The sequence below is a fragment of the Henckelia pumila genome, chromosome 4 (genome assembly GCF_033568475.1).
Source record: "Henckelia pumila isolate YLH828 chromosome 4, ASM3356847v2, whole genome shotgun sequence".
NCBI classification, from domain to species: domain Eukaryota; kingdom Viridiplantae; phylum Streptophyta; class Magnoliopsida; order Lamiales; family Gesneriaceae; genus Henckelia; species Henckelia pumila.
This window is the reverse complement of record NC_133123.1, coordinates 219,582,181-219,604,830: the sequence shown is the minus strand read 5'-3', so window position 1 is coordinate 219,604,830 and position 22,650 is coordinate 219,582,181. Positions and strand designations below refer to the sequence as shown.

The 22,650-nt window shown below is 39.6% G+C and overlaps 1 protein-coding gene, 1 long non-coding RNA gene and 1 other non-coding gene across 3 annotated transcripts; 1 reads left to right on the top strand and 2 right to left on the bottom strand.

Annotated features, from left to right (window-relative positions):
• Positions 1–299: 299 nt before the first annotated feature.
• LOC140894713 (uncharacterized) lies at positions 300–1,524 on the bottom strand. Its single transcript, XR_012153911.1, has 3 exons — positions 1,230–1,524; positions 907–1,012; positions 300–436 (listed from the first exon to the last, which is right to left on the bottom strand). It is a non-coding gene; the product is annotated as an uncharacterized lncRNA (long non-coding RNA).
• A 5,162-nt stretch (positions 1,525–6,686) lies between these two features.
• Positions 6,687–6,797, top strand: LOC140870217 (small nucleolar RNA R71). The gene has a single exon (XR_012147189.1). It is a non-coding gene; the product is annotated as a small nucleolar RNA R71 (small nucleolar RNA).
• Positions 6,798–8,620: 1,823 nt separating this feature from the next.
• LOC140867097 (protein EARLY FLOWERING 4-like) lies at positions 8,621–11,000 on the bottom strand. Its single transcript, XM_073272177.1, has 2 exons — positions 10,584–11,000; positions 8,621–9,082 (listed from the first exon to the last, which is right to left on the bottom strand). Exons 1-2 carry the CDS (start codon positions 10,910–10,912, stop codon positions 9,034–9,036), a joined length of 378 nt encoding a protein of 125 aa, XP_073128278.1. The 5' UTR covers positions 10,913–11,000; the 3' UTR covers positions 8,621–9,033.
• Positions 11,001–22,650: the final 11,650 nt, after the last annotated feature.

Sequence of the window (22,650 nt, the reverse complement as noted above, 5' to 3'; positions counted from 1 at the left end):
ACTCCTGTATCAGCTGCTTCAGCTTTTCCGACCAAGATGAACACTGATTTCCAAAATACTCGTCGAACCGTGACATACCATCCGACTGTTTGGGGAGACCATTTTCTTGCTTATGCTGATTTAGATATCACGGTATATCTGATATTGCATGTGTGAGAATTAATATTAATTTAATATCAATTTATTGACCTCACCAACTTATTATAATTAATTTTGCCTTCTATATATTTTCGTTTAATTTCCTCCTGCTTACTGATGACTATATATATATATATATAATTAAATATGTGTGTTATAAGCTGAAACAATTTGCTAGTGAAGAAGAAGAGATTCTAAAACTAATTAAAGATCGAAGAGGTGGGAAGGATGTTTGCGGCGGATGACTCTTTCTCGATGCAATCCAACGCCTTGGAGTACTGGGCTCTCATCCAAAATTCTGAAGCACATAAAAAAATTATCAAATTAAAGAATGGATTCAAAAATTCAAGCATTAACCCATTTTTAAAAGCTTACGTATAGGTAAAGCTCTACCGAAGTAGGAGATATGTATCGCATATTGTTGGTTCAATGGCAACATCTGATTTCAAGAAAGAGAACAAAGATTTTCTCGGAAATTTCGCTTCAAGAGAAAAGGAAAAAAAAAATAGATTTTGAAGATTTTATGCCTAAAGTTTCACGCTAAAATCAGAAGATTGTGCCTGTTTGAGTAAGGATCGGATCTGTGTGCAAAGATAATATGCCTATTTCTTTTGTTAGAATTGGCATCTTCGGGACTAATACAAAGAATTTTATATGTCAATAGAGTTTTGGAAACTAATGATCCTTTGAACAAAACAAACACAAGATCATAGAACGATGAACCGGATACATGGGAGAAATTAGCAGTCAAATGTAACCGATATTAACCTCTTTCAATCCAGCTGGTAAGGGTTCTTTCCTCGAGTACATTCGTGTCTTCAACACCATTTTGTTTCAATATCCGAAAAACCAATGCTGGTGAATTAGTCAAAATCTGCATGTCATGAGTTAGAAAAAAGGAAAATTTTGGCGTAGTGAAAACATCAATGTCTCCATGGTTCAATTTCTAAATCTCTCCTAGTCGTTGTCCCCGTCGAATTTGGAGATTGACATTTCACTTACTTATGTTTTACACTAAAGGTTAAATCAAACTCTTAAAAATCCTAACTCGAAATACAAAAAGATGGAATAGAACAGATGGCTATACTCACCGGAAAAATCCAAACCGCTGCCGCAAATCGCTGAAAAATGGTTGAGTAGGTTCGAAACTCTCCTATGCTCGAACGCCAACATCTCACGACTAGGGAGCCCTAAGTATGGACATGAAATCAGTCATAAATTGGAAGATTTCGTGACTGAATTTACGCAGAAAGTCAAAGAAAAGGGCTCTATTTGGGTAGAAACGAGAATAAAAAATATCGATTCATGGTGCAATGCGAAGCTACCAGTGTCAGGAGAAAAACCCCTCGAACGATTTGAAATTCTGATGTTGGACGAAGAAGTTATGAACCGAGGAAGATGAAAGATGTCGAGATGCGCGAGAGAGAATGACAGAATGGTTCGATTCGAAATTCTTTTTCCTTGAGCCTAAATGAATACATATATACTTGATTAAAAAATTAATCAAAATAATATTTTTTTAAAAAAATACTAACACAACAATTTTTACAAAATCTGTTGTCTTTTGCACTTTAAAAAAACGCACAACGACAACGGTTTTCGTAGCCCCAAAAAAACCGCTAAAAGACAACGGTTTGTTCACAAAAAGAACGCTAGAAAACGGTTTTTAAAAACCGTTGTCTTTGACCCCAAAAATAAGAAAAATACAACAGTTTTTGCAAAACCATTGTCTTTGATAACAAAAATAAGACCACCGTATTAGTAGCCCAGTTTCATTTTACAAGATTAAATGGTTAAACCTAATTAAGAAATTTTAATTTGATTAATCGTACCAAGTAATCGAATCCAGAACGTCAGAAATGGTCAAAGGGTCGAAGTGGACTTGCACAAGTTCGGAAGGTTCGAACGAGATCGGAAGATCCGAAGTGATCGGATCAGGCGATGGAGTTCGGAAGCTAGATCTGAACATTCTAAGGTGAGATCGGAACTTCCGATCAACTTAGGCCATGCGCACTTGTGACGTGTCGTTGACGTTTAAACACGTAGCTGCATGCATTGGATCAGAACTTTCGAAGTCTAGATCAGAGTTTCCAATCGTGGCCAGCATGCAGAGATCGAAACGTCCGATATTCGTCTATAAATAGGGCATCCGGGAGCCATTTTCAATTGCCAAATCACTTGATTCTCTCTTGATTTCTTAGTATTTTTAGGGGTTTCCACCCATCTTTGGCGAGGGACGGGCCTTGGCGAGGTGTCTTCGGAGTCGTAGTGGAGTTGTGCCCAAGTTCTGGGGCAATCGATAGCAACGGACTAACAACGGATGAAGGTATAATCCGAGTTTTTATAAATAGTTTGAGAGTATCTATTAGCTTAGTTAAGACTTTTAGATGTTGATTACTGACATAGTAATCTTGTGATTATAGGCTTTGACAGTAGAGCTGGTATAGCTTAGCTGATATTATTGAGGTATGAAAGTACTGTTCGAGATATCCTGACTGAGCATGCATGTATTATGTGTTTCATTGTTATATAGCATGATTTTATCTACATATATTATGTCACGATATTATGCTTCATGCATATTCATATTCAACTTTTATCCCTGAGATAGCCGATGTTAGGGTATTTACCCTAAGTATTTGTGTAGTTACTCGTATCCGAAATTAATGATTAATCGAAAATTACTTCAGTAATCATATTTAATTTAAATAAAACATGATTAAGGTATTTCCTAAATAGGAATTGAGAATCGGATTCAGGACGTCCGAAAATGGCCGAAGGGTTTGAACTATCAGGTAGGATCGGATGATCCGATCAAGGAACGGACCATCCAAAGTACGTGAGATCGGACGCTCCGATCAGGTAAACGGACGGTCCGATCTGCTAGGGCTTACGTCATCAAGGTAGTCAGCATGATGACATCATTTCTTACATCATGAGGGGACATCGGACGCTCCGATGCATGGATCGGACGGTCCGATCTGTACCCGGGGACAGGTGTATGGTTGCATGTAAATGGATTGACGCGTGGCGGATAACGGATGGTCCGATTCATGGATCGGACGGTCCGATGGAGATCGGACGCTCCGATGGTGTGATCGGACGGTCCAATCGCAGTATATAAATAGAGGGTCTGAGAGCTCATTTCTTGCACCGAGTTTCCCTCCTTTCCTCTTGCTGCCTAGTCCATATTGGCTATTTCCTAGCTTTTAGGCATACCCCGAAAGTTGAAGAGGCGTTCCGGAAGCCATGGAGAAGCTGTGTCCAGGATTTGGGACATTCGGCAACAAAGGGCTGACGACGGACGCAGGTATTGCTTTGAATTCCTAAAAATATTAGGGAGTATGTTATAACTTAGTTAAGGCTTTTAGAACTTAAATAGTGATGCATGAGTATTTTGCATTGTATATGCAGTAGCATGATTGGTAGGCTTGGAACCTAGATGGATGCTTCTAGGACTGCCTTAGTAAGGTACGTAAGTACTGACTGAGATTGTCAGCGGGTATGCATGCTTATGTGTTGCATTTATGTGCCATGATTACATGTTACTGCTTTGATATGCTATGCTGAATGTGCATACATCTTGATTTATCCGGTATTATTGTCTTACCTAGTATAAGGGTTGCTTAGCCCCATTGTATGTGTGGATGAGAACCATAGTTTTGGAATCCGGATATGTCCACGGTTATATGGTATGGGAGCACCTCCTGATGAGACGACCTAGCGTTCTACAAACCATGGCGCCTAGACTGAGCATGATATGATTCTCAGTATGATACCCTGACATTCATTTGCATGTATCATGTTTGTATGTTAACATGTACTAGCGTATTGAGCTTTAGCGCTCATGTCCAATATTTTGTTATTGTCTGGACACCGCATTCGACGGGGCAGTTGCAGGTGCTGGTAGTACATCCAGATACTCGGTGGAGTCAGTAATCAGGGAAGAGACAACAGGGTTAGCTTTTAGACTTATTTTTTTTTCGAGGTTTATTCGATTGGGTTGTATTTTTTATTTGTTTAGCCGGTTGGATTCTGTCGTCCAGCTTTTATTCAAGCTTCCGCAGTTATTTCTGACTTACTGTTATTGCATGCTTTATTAAGCTTTAATCTCTGATTAATAGTGAATCCGGGTTGGGTCACTATATTTATTGGTATCAGAGCATGCAATAAGATTTTTGGGACATAGTGCTAAGATTATTGGTAATCTTTGTAGTAACCCTACCCGGATCCACTATCTAATCAGAGTTAATTAGCGCATGCAATAAAACTTAAAGCGTAAGGAGCGGATAATTTAAAATACAACAAATCCAATCGGCAGAATACAACCGACGATAACAAAAGTGTATAAATACCATTATACAACCAAATCGAAGGTTCAGGATAAACAAATCCCTACCCTCTAAAACCTCACACTCTCGGATCCTCAATCCTGCTGAGAGCCATCTGGACCATCCAGCCTCAAACCTGCCATGCCACAAGGTACACCACAATACCCAAACACAGGGGCGTGAACGACAACGCTCAATACATAAGCAATGATATATGTACAAATATGTGCACACAGATGATTTAAAATCCCAGGTAAAACACTTGCTCATGACTTCAGGAATATATAGTACCAGCTAGAGAGCGACTCTGCGGGGTACTCGTATATTCTATATCAGGGCTGAGCCAACCCCATCCTTGATAAATATGCACACACAGATGATTCAAAAATTATTCTTGATAAATGATCAACTACTACATTTTTTTTTTCTTCTTCAAGTTGACTGTTTTCTTCAAATAATTTTGATACAAAAATATTTTCCGAATCAAAATTTTCCACCAAAAAAACATCAGATTGTTGATTTAAGTTTTCTTCTTGTATACATTCTTTCATGATATTTTCTATTGCATTATCATTTTCATCTTCATTGATACTTGGTTTTTTACTTAAATTGAACACATTAAGTTCTAAAGTCATATTTCCAAAAGACAATTTCATTATTCCATTTCGACAATTAATTAAAGCATTTGAAGTTGCTAGAAATGGACGTCCCAATATTATTGGAATTTCATTATGAACTTCTATTGGTTGTGTATCCAAGACAATAAAATCCACAGGATATATGAATTTATCGACTTGAACTAATACATCTTCTACGATACCTCTAGGTATTTTGATTGACCTATCGGCTAGTAAAAGAGTAACATATGTAGGTTTTAAATCTTCTAAGTTAAGTTTTTCATAAACTGAATAAGGAAGTAAATTCACACTCGCTCCCAAATCTAACAAAGCTTTTTTAATTTTATTTTCCAATAATACATGAAATTGTTGGACAACCAGGATCTTTATATTTCAAAGTAGAATTATTTTGAAAAATAGAACTTACTTGTTCAGTTAAGAATGTTTTCTTCTTTACATTCAATTGTCTTTTCACAGTACATAAATATTTTAAAAACTTTGCATAAGAAGGTACTTGTTTAATAACATCTAATAATTGAACATTTATTTTTACTTGTTTAAAAATTTCATAAATATCAGAATAATTTTTTTGTTTTTTATTTTTTACTAATGCATGAGGAAAAGGAACAGGTTTATTTGACTCACTTATTACTTTATCATCAACTTTCTTATTTTTTGGACTCAAAGTATCATCTTTCTCGAAAGTATCAAGATTTTCATCCTTACTCTTTGAGCTTAATTGATCTTTGTTTTCATCACTATATGGATCATTAACTATTTTACCACTTCTAAGAGTAATAACAGCTTTTACTTGATCAAATTTATCTTGATTTTGATTTTTTAGGATTAGGTTGTGGTTGAGATGGAAATTTTTCTTTTTCATGAATATTAAGTGCAGATGAAAATTTTGCAAGAGTTTCTTTCAAATCATTCATAGATGGAATGTTTTAAATATTGATTGACTCTTGCTTTTGAATGTATGCATGAATTTCATCTTCAAAATATTTTCTTGGAGGTGGAATATAAGGAGCATAACCTTGATGATTGTGGTTATTTTGAAAAGGTTGTTGTGAAGGTTGTGCATTATTATCGTTCCTCCAACTAAAATTAGGATGATTTCTCCAACCAGGATTATATGTTTGTGAAAAAGGATCTAATGTTGGTTTATTAAAATTGGTAACATAATTGGCTTGTTCATGGAAACATTCTTTAAATGAAGGCAAAGTTGGACAATTTTTTGTGAGATGATCATGTGTATCACAAATATGACAAACAATTTCTTGAACACTTTTAATTGATCACTCATTTTCGTTTCTAATGACTCAATTTTTCTTGTTAAAGATGCAAGTTTGGCTTGAATATCTACATCATCTTTAAGATGATAAACACCAACCCCATTTGTTGAATTATTGGTTTTATTTGGTGGTTCAATTGAGCCTATATTATCTCAATTTTGAGCATTTTCTGCTAATGACTCCAAATATTCCTAGCTTCATTTGGGTTTTTATCTTCAAAAGTTTCATTACACATGAATTCTATCATTTGTCTATCTTTAGGTATTAAACCTTCATAAAAATGAGAAACTATACTCCATATTTCAAAACCATGATGTGGGCATGTATTAAGTAACTCTTTAAATCTATCCTAACATTGAAAAAATGTTTTTCCTTGTTTTTGAGAAAAAGTTGTAATTTGTCTTTTAAAAGAGTTTGTTCTATGGGAAGGAAAATTTTTTTTTATAAATTCTTGTTGCATTTCTTCCCATGATCTTATTGAACTTGATCTCAAATTTTGCAACCATGTTTTAGCTTTATTTTTTAAAGAAAAAAAGAAAAGCTTTAATCGAACAATATCCATGCTACAATTTTGATCATTATAAGTGTTGCAAACCTCCTCAAATTCTCTTAAATGCAAATATGGATTTTCAGAATCTAGGACATGAAAATTTGGTAAAAGTTGAATGATTTGTGGCTTAAAATTGAAATTAGACGAATCAGGAGGAAAAACTAAACAAGATGGTGTACTAGTTTTTATTGGATTCATATGGTGCCTAAGTATTCTTGGTTGTTCATGTTCTAGATTATTATTATTATTATTATTATCATCTTGATTATTAGAATTATCCTCCATGTTTAAAATATTTTCAGATACTCGAACAAGTCTACCACTTTGTTTACGACTCCAAACAATCATACAATTAAAAACAACATACTATTTACATAAATAACATAAATAACAAAAATTAAACTTAATTTATACCTCCCCGGCAACGGCGCCAAAAATTTTCTACAACATAAATTGTAATTCACCCAAGTGTAGGTTGTCTGCAAGTTATATACTAATGAGTACGAGATCGATTCACGAAGAGGATGCTGTAAGTTTAATTTTAGCAATGATATATTATAGATGGAAATATTAATATAAAACTTCAAATACACAAATTATAAAATTGTCAAGGTTTCAAAGGTTCATTGTTGGTTTATTTAATATTGCTTAAAAAAATAAATAAAAAAACTAAAATAAAAATAAACACAAGAGAACAATTAAATATTTAAACAAATATATCATATAATATAGTTCCCACTATATTAATATCAGATTAACCGATATTTAATATACGGTACCCATAATATATATATAAATGCATAAATATAAACATAAAAAGAACAATTAAATATTTAAACAAATATATCATATAATATAGTTCCCACTGTATTAATATCAGATTAACCGATATTTAATACATGATACCCATAATATATATATAAATGCAAAAAATATAAATTGACATAAAAGTAAATGTTATATCAAATCACAATATTTCATTTAGAACAACCGGTAGAGCCACGCTATTGTCTAAATAAATATATGACTTTTTTATGTTAGATGCGAGAAAGTAAATGTTAGTTGCGGAAAAGTAAATGTTAGATGCGAGAAAGTAAATGTTAGTTGCGGAAAAGTAAATGTTAGTTGCGGAAAAGTAAATGTTAGATACGAGAAAGTAAATGTTAGTTGCGGAAAAGTAAATGTTAGATGTGAGAAAGTAAATGTTAGTTCAGGAAAAGTAAATGTTAGATCAAATCATAATATATTATTTAGAACAACCGGCAGAGCCACGCTATTGTCTAAATAATATATATGACTTTATTATAAATTGATACATATATTTATAGTATATAATTATTGTAGTATTTATTGTATCATATTAGACAACAAATCAAGGTAAACACATTCAAGATACCAAGTATTTGATGTAAATAGATAACAATAAATCATCCAAATTATACCTACAAATAAAGATCAATTAGTAAAAATAAAAAAAGAAAAGAATATACAAAATATAAACAATCTTACTTGACCAACAATGAAACCTTTTCACCTTGACATAAAAGGATTTAGCTTGCCATGAACATAAGACTCAAGAGTAAGGATAAAAGAAATTTCATACTTAAACTTGGAGAAATATGCACACTCAAACTCTTATTCTTACACACACAATATTTTATTTTACAAGTGAGGAATTTCTCTACACTTTTGCACACTTCAAAGCTTATACAACACATTTATTTATAGGCCAAATGAGAGCAAGAGTCTAAGACTCATTAAATGTGAAATAGTAAAGTTGGTGGGTGCTTGTCTCCTTGAATGTTAATACCATGATCCAACTTCAATTGGCATGTTTGATACCTTAGACTTCCGATTTGGCTTTTGTACAAAACATATAACACGTAGCCCTTCGTCTGTAGATGTGTTTTGACATATAATTCACCCCTTTTGGGTAAAAGGTGAAATACTTATGATATTTTTATTCCAAGCTGGTCATAGTAAAAGTAAATCTGTCTTAATTTTGATGTTTGATTATTTTGATCATCTTAATGAGGTTATTGGAATTTTTTGTCTTCTACAAAGTTGAAGATGTCTCTTTTGTGATTCTACAGGATTTGAGATTACTCCAATATGACCTTTGTAGCTTGAGTAATTTTATTTTTACCAAACCTGCGCAAAACATAAAATACAACATTTTTAGTAAAATATTTAAATATAAACACATAACACTAAAATAATACAATTTCATAATTTTAATGAAACTTTAATTTTAAAACACACTTTTTAACATATAAATAATTACAAATTTTAAGTTTCATCAGGAGGGGATAAGGAAATGGGCCGATGCACACGGGCCGAATTAAATCCCTTAATGAGATGGGTGATTGGGCTGGGGAAATTCCTTTGGGCCGGGTCAACATATATTTTAAGTGGGTAAGAAACATAATACATAAAATATAATATGTAGTATTCTATAAGTGTTAGGCCCAAATACCGCAAATACTCAAACTTGAAAATTCAAGGATTAAATATTTAAAGTCTATTTATCGGGTTTGAAAATGCTAATTTTCAATACTTAAATATTTTGATGTCACAACGATAAATAAAATATTTAAATAATAAACAGAGCGATTAAAATAATTTAAATAAACTTGACGAATGATTAAAAGACATTCAAATAAATACACAAGCGAAATAAATCATTAAATCGACTCTGACATTTAAAAGCTTTTAATTAGATAAACTAGACATTTAAAATAATTTAAGGCGACTAACCACTTAACTTAATTTATTTAAAATAAATAATTTGGACAATAAAATTCATTTAAATAAACAAGTCTTAAACCTTTAAAATCTTTAAATCAAATAAGTAGTATAATAAAATAATTTAAATAAATAAACGAAATAGTTAATACCATTTAAATGAATAAACTAAATAATTAACATCGTTTAAATAAGCAGATTTAAACCTTAAAATATTTAAAACAAATAAATAGTATAATAAAATAATTTAAATGAGTAAACCTGAACAATTAAAAAAAATAATTTAATAGATAGTAAAATAAAATCCTTTAAATATATAATTAATATTTTATTAACACGTAATTCAAGTAAATAATTTAAATTAGTTAAACTTAAAAAATAATAATCCTAATAATTATTAAATTAAATGCATGTGATTTAATAAATTAGATTTTAGGTGCAACAACCCATCACAACCCAAAACTCGTTTGATCGAGTTTGAATCCGCTCCATTGACATCCCTAAGCATAAGAGTTAAAAAAGTGTCTCACATAGCCTACAACTAGCCACATGGATAGATTGATCATCCGTATCTATTTTATATAATAATTTCTAGTAAATGATCGTATCTGAGTACAATTGATCATCAATCTTTAATTGACGAAAATATTCTTTATAGTTGAAATTATTTTACATTAACATTTGTGTACCATAAAATATTAGGAGAAAAAGAAAAAGAAAACAAACAAATAAATATGTTCGGAGATACACAAAATTTGTCACCAATTATTTTAATTTTTAATTGCACACAAGAATATAAAATTTTATTATTCTTAGCCAAATTTAAAATTTTATTATTAGAAACATAAACAAGAAGTAAACGTAGAACAGATGATGAATTAAAATTACAGTAAACGAATCTCATCACCCGCTGATGTTTTCTTCTGCCTTGCCATTGCCGCCGCCATCGGCATTCCTCTGATGGAACAAGCTGGAGAAATCGGCGGACAATTTAGAGTAGAGAGACACGACCTTGGCGATGTTCCCGTTGATTTCCTGAATCAATTCGACGTTCTTCACGAGATTGTATTGGATTTTGGAGCGATGATTCTCGTTCACCTGCTGAATCAGGGCGCGGTTGCGGTCGAGTACCGATTGAACCTGGCTGAAATTGGCGGTGAACGCCGCCCAAACCTCAGGATCTCCGTCGTCTCCCTTGGCGGAGTTCTGGCGGTGGTTGGAGGACTCGTTGTCCATGGTCGATCGGCGGCGGTGCTAGAGGTTTCCAGTGGGTTTTGAAATTTTGTGGGGTTCGCTTGTTTATCAGCGCGTCTTCTTCCCTCACAAATTGTCTCACCAATCAAATGATATCATTTTATACTGATACATTATATATTTCAAAGCAAAATTATTTGTTTGTTCTATTAATTTATTCATTTTTTTTTTCCATTAAATTTTTAAATTTTGGTTTTAATAAACTAACTTTTAATTTTAAGTTATTTTAGTTCAATTGTTGACGTGTTAGCTTGACATATCAGCACTTATTTATGCCACACTATCATTTTTCGATGCTACGTCAGCATTTTTTGGTACCACGTCGTTCATTGGGCCAAAATATCTAAAAATTAAAATTTAGTGTATCAAAAACAAACTTTGAAAAGTTAATGAACAAAAAAAAACTAATTAATATACCAAAAAACTTATTTTCCATATATTTCAATACAAGTCCTCGTATGAATGTATTATTAGCCAGTTCGTTTTTTAAAACAAATTAATAAACTAAATACTAACCAATAATAGGGGACTTAATTGTGTTCAGAGAAAAAAAGGAAAGAAAAGTGAAAGCACGCGCGGTGATTTGTTGTGTGGATTGGACTAAGATGTCGAAAATATCTACCGATATTTTCTTTAAATACTGAAAAAGCGTAAAAACAATTGGCCTTTTGGCCGACTTAAATACGACGTCGCTTCATTGAAAACATGTGCTTTTTATTATTATTATATAAAAATTTAATATTTTACTTCAACATCTGTCGATATTTAGATATTTCGAAAAACAAAATAAAAAGGTGTAGATATTTAGTTTTAGTGGGGGAGATATTTAGATGATGGCTCCTAGCCAAATGTCCTCATTTTGAATGGAAGAATATACAAGGGAAAATATTTCTTTTCCTAAAAACAAATAGTATTTGTGAGTACCTAAAAGTATAATTTTGTAATTTTTTATATTTTAAATTTTAATATAAATCTAACTGTTAGCCCGGTTGTATTCAATTACATATTTGTGTTATTGAAATTTCGACCGAGTCTCGGGTAATCACTTGGGTCACGATCAATATACAACAAAATCTGCATTTAAGGGGGTGTCCAAGTTGTTGGAGTAGGTAAAATCTTGGTCAGAAGTAAGGAGTTCAATACCCATACCAAAACTTTTTTGGACTAGCCTGTCACATATGACTTGCCTAATGTGGTTTATCTGACTAGCATAGTTTGCAAGCTATTGCGTTAGTCCGGGGTTTACCTAGAGTGCACCGAAAGGCAGCGGCTGCGGGTTCCCACGTCATTAAAAAAAATTACCACAAAATCTCTAAAACTTAATAATCTTTTTTAAATAATATTTTTTTTCTGTCTCAACTTGGATAAATGTACTAAATTAATGATTTTGATAAATTAATAAGATGATAATTTTTCTCAAAGGCCCTTTATAAACATATAGTCCCAAAAATATTATAAACTACACAAAAAATCTTGTAAGAGTGTCTCATAAGTTAGTTTTGTGAGATAAATATCCTATTGGAGTCACCTAGAAAAAATTATTATTTTTTATGACAAAAATTTGTTTTTTTTTATATATAAATATGAGAATGATTAATTCATATCTCACAAAAAACCTACTCTATAAACTAATAATTCATTAAATTACAAAAATAACTTATACAATTTAGTAAAGTATGATTCTGTTGTTGTTTGTTTTTCATGATATTTAAATCTATTTTTTTTGTTCATATGGTGAATTTAATTTGATTAGTAAAAAACACTGAGTATCACTTTTACAGGTAATCAGTTTTTATATATTTATTTAAATAATAGATGCAAGCACTAGTGAATCACAATGATTTTTTTGTGATTAAATTAATGTTAGCTGAAAATACGTGTTGAAATAAAGAGTCAGAGATTACAGGGTTGTATTAAAGCAAGGGTGGCGAAACTGTAAGTCAGGACAGCGAGTAAGACTCTAGCCCGACTATTTTTGGTGTGAGTAGTGATGCCCCGGTAAGCCAGGAGGGCAGGGCCACGAATGCCCTGGAGTGGTAGGGCCGTATTAAGGTAGCCCAGTAGCCTCAGGAGCCCGGAAAACCAGGTCTGCAGGACTTATATAAAGCCCGTGTTTTAGGGGCATGATCCCCACGATTATCATCAACCCAAGCTTTCCGGGTTCATCGTACGTGACAGGCAAACATGGGCAACTACCACACCCACGATCCAGATCGTGGCCACTACCCTGGAATTGCGGAGTGACACTCTCACTTCAAGGCCGTTAAATACCTGGTCACAGATATTTGTAGAGGTATGTTCACCTAAACTTTCAAAAGCACTATACTCATTTTCTCTAAAAAGCCCACTCTATTTCTAAGTCTAACTTAAGCATCGGAGTGGCCCCGCCGGAACTTCCTCCGGCGTCCCACTAACGTGCTTTTTATTCCCTTCCTTGGTGTGCAGATCATCTTGATTAAGGAAGGGCAGCTCATATATTACTTCCATTAGCCCGGTCACCACGTCAGGCCCACAACACTACCCTGATAGCCCGGGCCCTGGTTTTACAACCATCATCATTGGCGCCGTCTGTGGGAAAGCTTGTTCTATAGACGTAGATATGGCTTCTCATGATCAAACATTACCGGGAGACCATCAGCCAGGACGGAATATTACCATTCCCTTGGAGCAGTTAGAATCATTTGTCCAAGATGTGGTACGGAAGTCGTTGATAGCTGCAAAGCAGCCACAATCAAAGGACATAACAGTGGAGGAAGAAGGGAATCAGGGTAATCCAAACCCTATTGCCCAGGTTCAAGAAGGAGAAGAAGAAAAAAGCTCTTGGATGCACTCAATACAGCCGTCCATGGCAGATGAGTTGCATGAGCTCAGGAGGAAGGTACAGAAGTTGGAGCAGGGGGGTTCCCAAATGGCTTGCCCTATCGAAATTCCGGGTTGCCCTTTTTCACAGGAGGTGATAGAGGAACCCTTGCCACTAAATTACAAGTCGGCTAAAATCCGGGAATACGATGGGAGCACAGACCCAGAGGAGCACCTGGCTCGGTTTGAAAATGTAGCCATGTTACATTGCTATGGAGATAAGATCAAATGCAAAGTCTTCCTAACTACTTTGGTGGATTCTGCCCAAAGATGGTTTGAGAAGTTGGAGCCCCAGAGTGTTCAATCATTCGCAAAATTCAAGCAAGTGTTTTTGCAGCACTTCGGCAGTAGCAAGAGGTATAGGAAAACTGCCTATAGCAGTTTTGAAGCAAAGCAGTCAGGAGAGGAGTCTTTACGAACCTATATCAAAAGGTTTAACAAAATTGCTTTGGAGGTCCCGACTTGTGCCCAGGAGACCAAGATCACGGCTTTCACTCAAGGTTTTCGGGAAGGGGAATTTTTCAAATCACTGGTGAAAAAAGCACCCCGGACCTTCGAAGATTTGCTGGCTCGGGCTGAAAAATACATTAACATGGAGGAAGCTCAGAGGCAGAAAAAGGAGGTGGACCGGCGGGAGGGAGGCCGGGAACAAGGAAGAAGTAGAGAGAACCATGATCCCATGGGGCGATTGTCCCGGTATGCTCCGTACCGAGGGACCCGAGATAAGGCTGTTCATATGTGTGAAGAAAGGGTGGACACGCAGACCCCTGTTTCTAAGGAGAATCTCTGGAAGTACTGTGCACTTCATCAAGAGTGCACTCATGACACCAGTGAGTGTCGAACTCTGCAGCAAAGACACCAACTGCCTTATGTTAGAGATGGTAGGCCGGTCCCAAAAAATCCCCGAAGCGTGCCTTGGTTTCGAGGGTCACAGACGTCGATTCCTCCCCGGGATGCCACCAGCTCTCGGGAAAAAGGAAAACAAGAAATGGATCATGCAAAAAAAGACAAAACATCAGGGGATGGGCCGGCGAAAGGTATCATTAACATGATATCGGAAGGATCTACGGATGGAGATTCCAACCGGGCTAGGAAGGCCTGGAGTCGGAGGGAAAGTTTAGGGGTGGAGGAAGGAAGGCAGGGGGTGGGGCCAATCATCACATTTGGACCCCAAGACCTGGAGGGAGTAAACTTACCGCATAATGACGCCTTGCTTATACAAGCTCGGATTGCCAATTATGATGTTCGAAGGGTGTTCGTTGACTCGAGAAGCTCAATGAATGTCCTTTTTCAAGAAGCATTCGAGCAGATGGATTTGCAGGGGTATGAGTTGAGCACGGTAAAAACCGCCTTGTATGGTTTTGCCGGGCACACTGTCCAACCCCAAAGGAAAATGTTGCTGCCTATCACCTTGGGATCAGGAGATGAGAAGAGGACGGTCATGACAAGATTCACATTAGTGGAAGTACCTTCTTCCTATAATGTCATCTTGGGTAGGCCGGCTATGAACTCTTTCAAAGCCGTAGCCTCAGCTTACCATCAAAAGATCAAGTTCCCAGTGGGAGATAAGGTCGGAGAAGTTCGAGGAGATCAGCCTTCCTCTCGAAAATGCTATGCCGAGACAGTGAAGATAAACTACAAGAGGGCAAAACAGAATGGAAAGGTAGGAGCCTTGGGGGGAAGAGAAGTCTGTTCTGTGGAGGAATCTAAAAGCGAGTATGAAGAGGTAGAGATGGAGCCCGGGCAAACAGGGAAGTCTGTTAAAATAGCTCGGGATTTAGACGCATGGTTGATGGAAGCATTGAGAGGCTGCCTCATTCAGAATAAGGATGTGTTCGCCTGGGCTCAGGGTGATTTGGTAGGAGTTTCATCCCGGGTGGCAGAACACAAACTAAACATCAGCCCGGGTTCCCGACCTGTCCTAAAAAAGAAGAGGCATTTTGGGGCCGAGAAGGATAAGGTGATAGCGGAGCAGGTTCAAGAGCTACTGCGGGCCGGGCACATCAAGGAAATACAATTTCCTACTTGGTTGTCCAACGTAGTGCTAGTACCAAAGGCCACGGGGAAGTGGAGAATGTGTGTGGATTTCCGGGATTTAAATAAAGCCTGTCCCAAAGATTGCTACCCTTTGCCCCGAATTGACCAGTTGGTGGACTCCACATCCGGGTGTGAGTTGCTGAGCTTCATGGATGCATACCAGGGCTATCATCAAATTCCTTTAGCCCTGGAAGATCAAGACAAAGTCAGCTTTGTCACCTCGGGAGGTACTTTCTGCTACGTAGTGATGCCATTTGGTTTGAAAAATGCAGGAGCTACGTATCAGCGGATGATGGACAGAGTGTTCCGGGAACAGGTGGGTCGAAATGTGGAGGTATATGTGGATGATATATTGGTGAAGTCCAGGACCCGGGATAGTTTCTTACTTGACTTGGAGGAAACTTTTGCGACAGTTCGGCGATATGGGATCAAATTGAACCCGGCTAAGTGTATGTTTGGGGTGAAAAGTGGCAAGTTTTTGGGGTTCATGGTCACTGAACGGGGGATAGAAGTCAACCCTGAAAAAGTGAAGCTGTTGCGGGAAATGCCTTCCCCAACATCTATTAAGGAGGTACAGCGATTAACCGGCCGGATTACAGCCCTGGCCCGGTTTATAGCTCGATCAGCTCATCGCAGCTATCATTTTTTCCAAGTGTTGCATAAAGCCCAGAGGTTCGGCTGGACTGAGCAATGCGAGCAGGCCTTTCAGGAGTTGAAGGAGCATCTGGCTAGCTTGCCTATCTTGGTTAAGCCGGAACCAGGGGAACGATTGTGGATATATCTATCCACTACAGAAAAGGCGGTCAGCACTGTCTTGATAAAAGAGGAAAAGGGAGATCAGAGGCCTGTGTACTACGTCAGCCATGCTTTGAAGGGGGCGGAAGTTAGATATACGAAAATTGAGAAGATGGCCTTGGCTCTAGTAATAACGGCCCGGAAATTGAGACCTTATTTCTTGTCTCACCCGGTAACTGTTCTTACTAATAGCCTCCTGGGGCGCATTATGACTCATCCAGATGCCTCGGGAAGACTCGTGAAATGGTCGGTGGAATTAGGAGAATATGATATTGAGTACCAGCCACGTAAGGCCATCAAAGCCCAGGCTTTATCTGATTTTTTGACAGAGGTGGCCGTTTTTGGCCGAGAGGAAGTATGGAGGGTTTTTGTAGATGGAGCAAGTGGTGCTGGAGGCAGTGGTGTGGGGATCATCCTGATCTCACCTGCCCAAGAGAAGATTGAGATAGCCGTGAAGCTAGACTTCCAGGCCTCCAACAACGAAGCTGAATACGAGGTTGTGATAGCTGGGATGCAACGAGCCCGGGATGTCGGGGTAAGTCATATCATAATTTATTCTGACTCTCAGTTGGTTGTTCAACAAGTAAACAAAACCTTCTGTACTCGAGATGAGAAATTGATAAAATATTGTAAGATGATTGAAGAGCTCGGGGACAGTTTCAACACTTGGAGTATAGAGCAGATACCCCGGGAAGAAAATATGGAAGCAGACGCCTTGGCTAAAAGAGCGGCCGCGGGGGAAGGTGATAGTAGAGAATCCCTTCTGCAAAGGGAAACTGTGGCTGCCATAGAAGCCTGGGAGCCGGTCCTCCAGGTAAACACATGGAAGGCCCCGATTGTCAAGTACCTAACTCAGGGGAACCTCCCGGAGGACAAAGGACGAGCCCGAATCATACGAAGACAGGCAGCCAGGTTTGCTATCTTGGGAGGAAGTCTGTATAGGCGTTCCTACCAGGGCCCTTTGCTCAAATGTTTGGGGGAAGGAGAAACCGAATATGTCTTGCAGGAAGTGCACGAGGGATGTTGTGGAAACCATGGAGGGTCTATGAGTCTGGTCCGAAGGGTGTTGTTATCAGGATACTGGTGGCCCACTATGCAGGCAGACGCATCCAAGATTTCCCGGTCTTGTGAAGGATGTCAGAGGTTCGGAAATATACAGCATAGCCCGGCAAGCAACTTGAATTCGATATGGGCATCCTGCCCCTTTGATCAATGGGGTCTGGACATAGTGGGACCTTTTCCACTAGCCCGGGCACAAAAGAAGTTCTTGTTGGTAGCTGTTGATTATTTTTCCAAGTGGGTGGAGGCAGAGCCTTTGGCGAAAATAACAGAGGCCGAGGTGATGAAGTTTTTATGGAAAAGCATAGTATGTCGATTTGGGCTACCGAGAAAGCTGGTCTCGGATAATGGCAGGCAATTTCAGGGCCAAAAATTGGCAGAATGGTGTGCCAAGATGGGCATTAAGCAGGTTTTCACCTCGGTCGCATATCCTCAAACTAATGGCCAAACAGAGGTAACCAATCGTACTATTGTTCGATCTTTACAGGCGCGATTGCATGGAATGGGGAAAGATTGGGTTGAAGAGATCCCGAGTGTGTTATGGGCCTATCGCACCACTCCACACACTGCAACACAAGAATCACCTTTTAGCCTGGTATATGGGTCGGAGGCTATTTTTCCTGTAGAGATCGGACAGCCTTCAGCTCGGATTAAAGCATATGAGGACACAGACGAAGGAGCCCGGGCACAAGAATTGGATCTCATTGAAGAACGAAGAGAGAAGGCGGCTCATAGAATGGAGGCCTACAGAGCTCGGGTGATGAGAGCCTATAATCAGAAGGTCAGGCCTCGGGAATTCCAAGAGGGAGAATTTGTGTTGAAAAGAGTTAATCCAGCAGGGGAAGTAGGGAAGCTAGATGCCCGATGGGAGGGACCATATAAGCTTATCAGAAAAGTCGGTGCTAATACTTGGTACCTACAAGATGGCCAGGGACGCCCCCTCAAGCGACCATGGAATGCTTTACATTTGAAGAAGTATTTTGTGTAATGATTTGTATTTAATGTTTTATTAATGAAGGAGTTTTATCATAAAAGAAGGATTGGCATTATATAAGCCCGGGAGGTTCCAGGCCCCGACACCCATCATAAGCCCAAGGCATATATAAGCCCTTGGCATTATATAAGCCCGGGAGGTTCCAGGCCCCGGCACCCATCATAAGCCCAAGGCATAAATAAGCCCTTGGTATTATATAAGCCCGGGAGGTTCCAGGCCCCGGCACCCATCATAAGCCCAAGACATATATAAGCCCTTGGCATTATATAAGCCCGGGAGGTTACAGGCCCCGGCACCCATCATAAGTCCAAGGCATATATAATCCCTTGACATTATATAAGCCCGGGAGGTTCCAGGCCCCGGCACCCATCATAAGCCCAAGGCATATATAAGCCCTTGGCATTATATAAGCCCGGGAGGTTCCAGGCCCCGGCACCCATCATAAGCCCAAGGCATATTATATAAGCCCGGGAGGTTCCAGGCCCCGGCACCCATCATAAGCCCAAGGCATATATAAGCCCTTGGCATTATATAAGCCCGGGAGGTTCCAGGCCCCGGCACCCATCATAAGCCCAAGGCATATATAAGCACTTGACATTATATAAGCCCGGGAGGTTTCAGGCCCCGGCACTTATCATAAGCCCAAGGCATATATAAGCCCTTGGCATTATATAAGCCCGGGAGGTTCCAGGCCCTGGCACCCATCATAAGCCCAAGGCATATATAAGCCTTTGGCATTATATAAGCCCGGGAGGTTCCAGGCTCTGGCACCCATCATAAGCCCAAGGCATATATAAGCCCGGGAGGTTCCAGGCCCCGGCACCTATCATAAGCCCAAGGCATATATAAGCCCTTGACATTACCTACTCTTTTATTTATATATATCAGGCATTAAATAATGAATAACAAGAATAGAGGAGTTACATTGACAACAGATTATGAGAGGAGGGGCTCCCACGGCCCAATTACAAATAATAATTCAAAGTGCGGGGTTATTAGAGGGACCGGCATCTGCAGTTGTCTGACTCGGGGAAGCCTTCGCATTTTCAGCTCCTTGGGTGGCGGGGAGGGAGTCGATGGCCTTATACAAGTCGGGAAAATCTCTCTTGTCAGAAGACCATAGGCCAGCTTCCTCGAATTGATCTCGGAATTTGTAAAATCCGACCTAGAAAAAGGTGTACGATCTATCCACCACTGCCTCTTGAAACTCAGTAGAAGATAGGAAAGTTGCTTTGAGCTCTTCCTCTGACTTCAGGCGAGTTTCCAGAGCTGATACTGCTTTCTCCGCTTTATCCCTCGCACTGGCCGCTTCAGCTTGAGCCTCTGCAGCTTGGTTTTCAGCCGCCCTCAACTCATCCGTAGTGGTGGCTAGAGCATCTCGAGCCTGCCCTAGATTAGCTTCAGAGCGGGAACGGTCTAGCTGAGCAGAGTGAAGACCTTGCTTGGCTGCCTCCAGGGCTGAACGGAGACTAGACGCCACTTGATCATGACTTTGTTGCGCCATCATCAAGTCTTGTTCCAGTTTTTTGATCAACTCCGTGGCAGCCCGAGACTTCTCAGCTTCTACGTGTGCCCGGTCAGTCTCAATCCGACCAAATTTGGTCGCATCTTCATAGCTGTCCACCAGCATATGCAGTCCCTGAAAGCAGAGGTATGAGAAATAGAAAACAGAACACGTTCGAGAATAGGAGAAGTAAACTTACGGATATAACCCGGTTGGTGCCCTCGAAATACTTCACGGTCGGGTTTTGGTTATAGAGGTGGAGCTGCTCCGCAGAAGTCAAGAGGTCCTTCAGCATCCGCACTCCCCGGCCAGAGGCCCCGACTTGGAATATATTTTCCCTCGCACCAAAGGGACTAGATCCCTGGGCAGCCTGGTAAAAGGGGGCCAACGGGGGGAAAGAGGGAGAGGAAGGAGCCACCTCTTCTGGGTCACTAAGAATGACCATTTCTGGCTCCTCTATGGCTTTCCTCTTCCGCGTCAAAGGAGAGGAGGGACCGGCAGCAGAAGGAGCCTGCTCATTCGTCCACCCTGCCTCCACAGATGGAACTGGCAGGGGCACGGCAGAAGTTGAAGGAGCGGCGACCTCGGGGGTGACAACTGCAGTGGCAGCCTCCTCACCTAGGGCTTGTTAAGCCCTGCGTTCCTCCGCTAGTTGAAGGACTCGGGTCTTTCTCGCTGCCTCTGCAGCCCTGGCTTCTTCCTTTTCCCGGGCAGCTGCCTTCTCGGCTGCCCGTTTCTGAGCAAAGGCCTGCTTCATCAGTCGAGATTTTTTCTTCTTAGGCGGGGCTGGGGATGCTGCGCAAAAATGATAAAAATCGGTACATTAGAAACAACATGTAAGAGAAGCAAATACATGCTAACAGTAAAGCATACCAGGGACTGGGGCCGACTCATCATATTCATCAATAATCCGATCAACCGGATCAGTTACCCGGGCACCCAGCCCGTAATCATTCAAACTTTTTTCCTCCAGGAGAGGGGCTGAAGGAAACTTCGGGTTTTCCACTAGCTCTTGGGTTCGGAGGTAGGGTTCCTCCAACTTATAATTTTTAGGGAGCTCGGGTTGAAGAGGAAGGGCCGTCAAGAATTGGGTAGGTCTGGTTCGGGCACCAGGGAGTTGAATATAAAAGAATCTTTCTTTCCATCCCTTCCATGAGGACGGGGTATCATCTAGAAACCGGGCATTCTGTCGGGCATTCAAAGAGAAAGCCATCTCCGTGAAACGGCAGGCATAATAGTAGTGAAAAATGAGAGGGGTGATGTCTAAGTTGTTCGCTTTGAAAAGAACATAAGTGGCAGCCATCATGCGGAAGGCATTGGGATGAAATTGGTTCAAGGGAAACTTGTAAAAAGAAGCAATTTTTTAATAAAAGGGATGAATAGGGAAACGAAGCCCATTCCTGAGCTGTTCCCTGAAGAAGGTATAGAACCCCTCGGGCGGCTGGTCAGCCCGGCCTAGGGGCCCCGGAATGAGAATAGAGTACGCAGGAGGAATGTTACCCATAAGCTTAAGTTCCTCTATGGATTCTGGGCGGAGGGTACTGGTAAAGTGGGAGAACCAGGGACCTTCGGGGTTTGGTTTGGACAAAGGAAGGAGAGGCCAAGAGTCGGATATTTTAGCCTTACCCTTGTCCTTAAAAGGCCCGATTTTAGCCTTCTTCGGACGAGAGGAGGAGGGAGCTACTGTGGATCGAACATGGGAGGTGACAGGAGGGGGAGAATCGTGGTGTAAGGCCTCGGATTCTATATCAGAGGAGCCACGAACGTGGCCACCGGAAGTTGAAGATGTGGAATTGGACATGTTCAAAGGACAAGGAAACTTTAAGGTAAGATAGACAGAAAACTTAAAGAAGAAAGCAAGCTTGCTACGCGGAGTCGCCGGAGCCGGAGAAGCTTAGAAGCAGGGAGGGAATATGTGAATAGGGAAAGTAAAGAAAAAGTGAAAGAAGGGGGCCTTGTTTTTATAGGCGAAGAGCTTTAATGCTGGCCGTAGATGAAAAGGTGATCGAAGGGTAAGGATGATCTTGGGAAGTTGAACCGGGCAGCGTAATGATGACGCGGGCAGTCAAAAGGACAGGTAACGTCTTCTGACACCTGCCTGTCTTTTCAAAATTCTATGGTTAACGTCAGCCCTATAATTTTTGGACATTACTGGACGATACCCCCAGAAGGCCGGGGTAGCAAGGCTTTGAACAGCCAGGGGCAGGACTGTAAGTCAGGACAACGAGTAAGACTCCAGCCCGACTATTTTTGGGCTGAGTAGTGATGCCCCGGCAAGACAGGGGAGTAGGGCCACGTATGCCCCGGGTAGCAGGGACATAAAGAGTCAGGGATTACAGGGTTGTATTAAAGCAAGGGTGGCGGAACTGTAAGTCAGGACAGCGAGTAAGACTCTAGCCTGACTATTTTTGGGGTGAGAAGTGATGCCCCGGTAAGCCAGGAGGGCAGGGCCACGAATGCCCTGGAGTGGTA

Bases quoted from the DNA above. Each gene is read 5' to 3' on its own strand.
- LOC140867097 (XM_073272177.1), bottom strand. From the start codon at position 10,912: ATGGACAACGAGTCCTCCAACCACCGCCAGAACTCCGCCAAGGGAGAC. The intron at 9,083-10,583 runs GTGATGAGATTC...TGTTTTGCGCAG, and splicing joins GCAGAAGAAAACATCAGCGG to GTTTGGTAAAAATAAAATTA.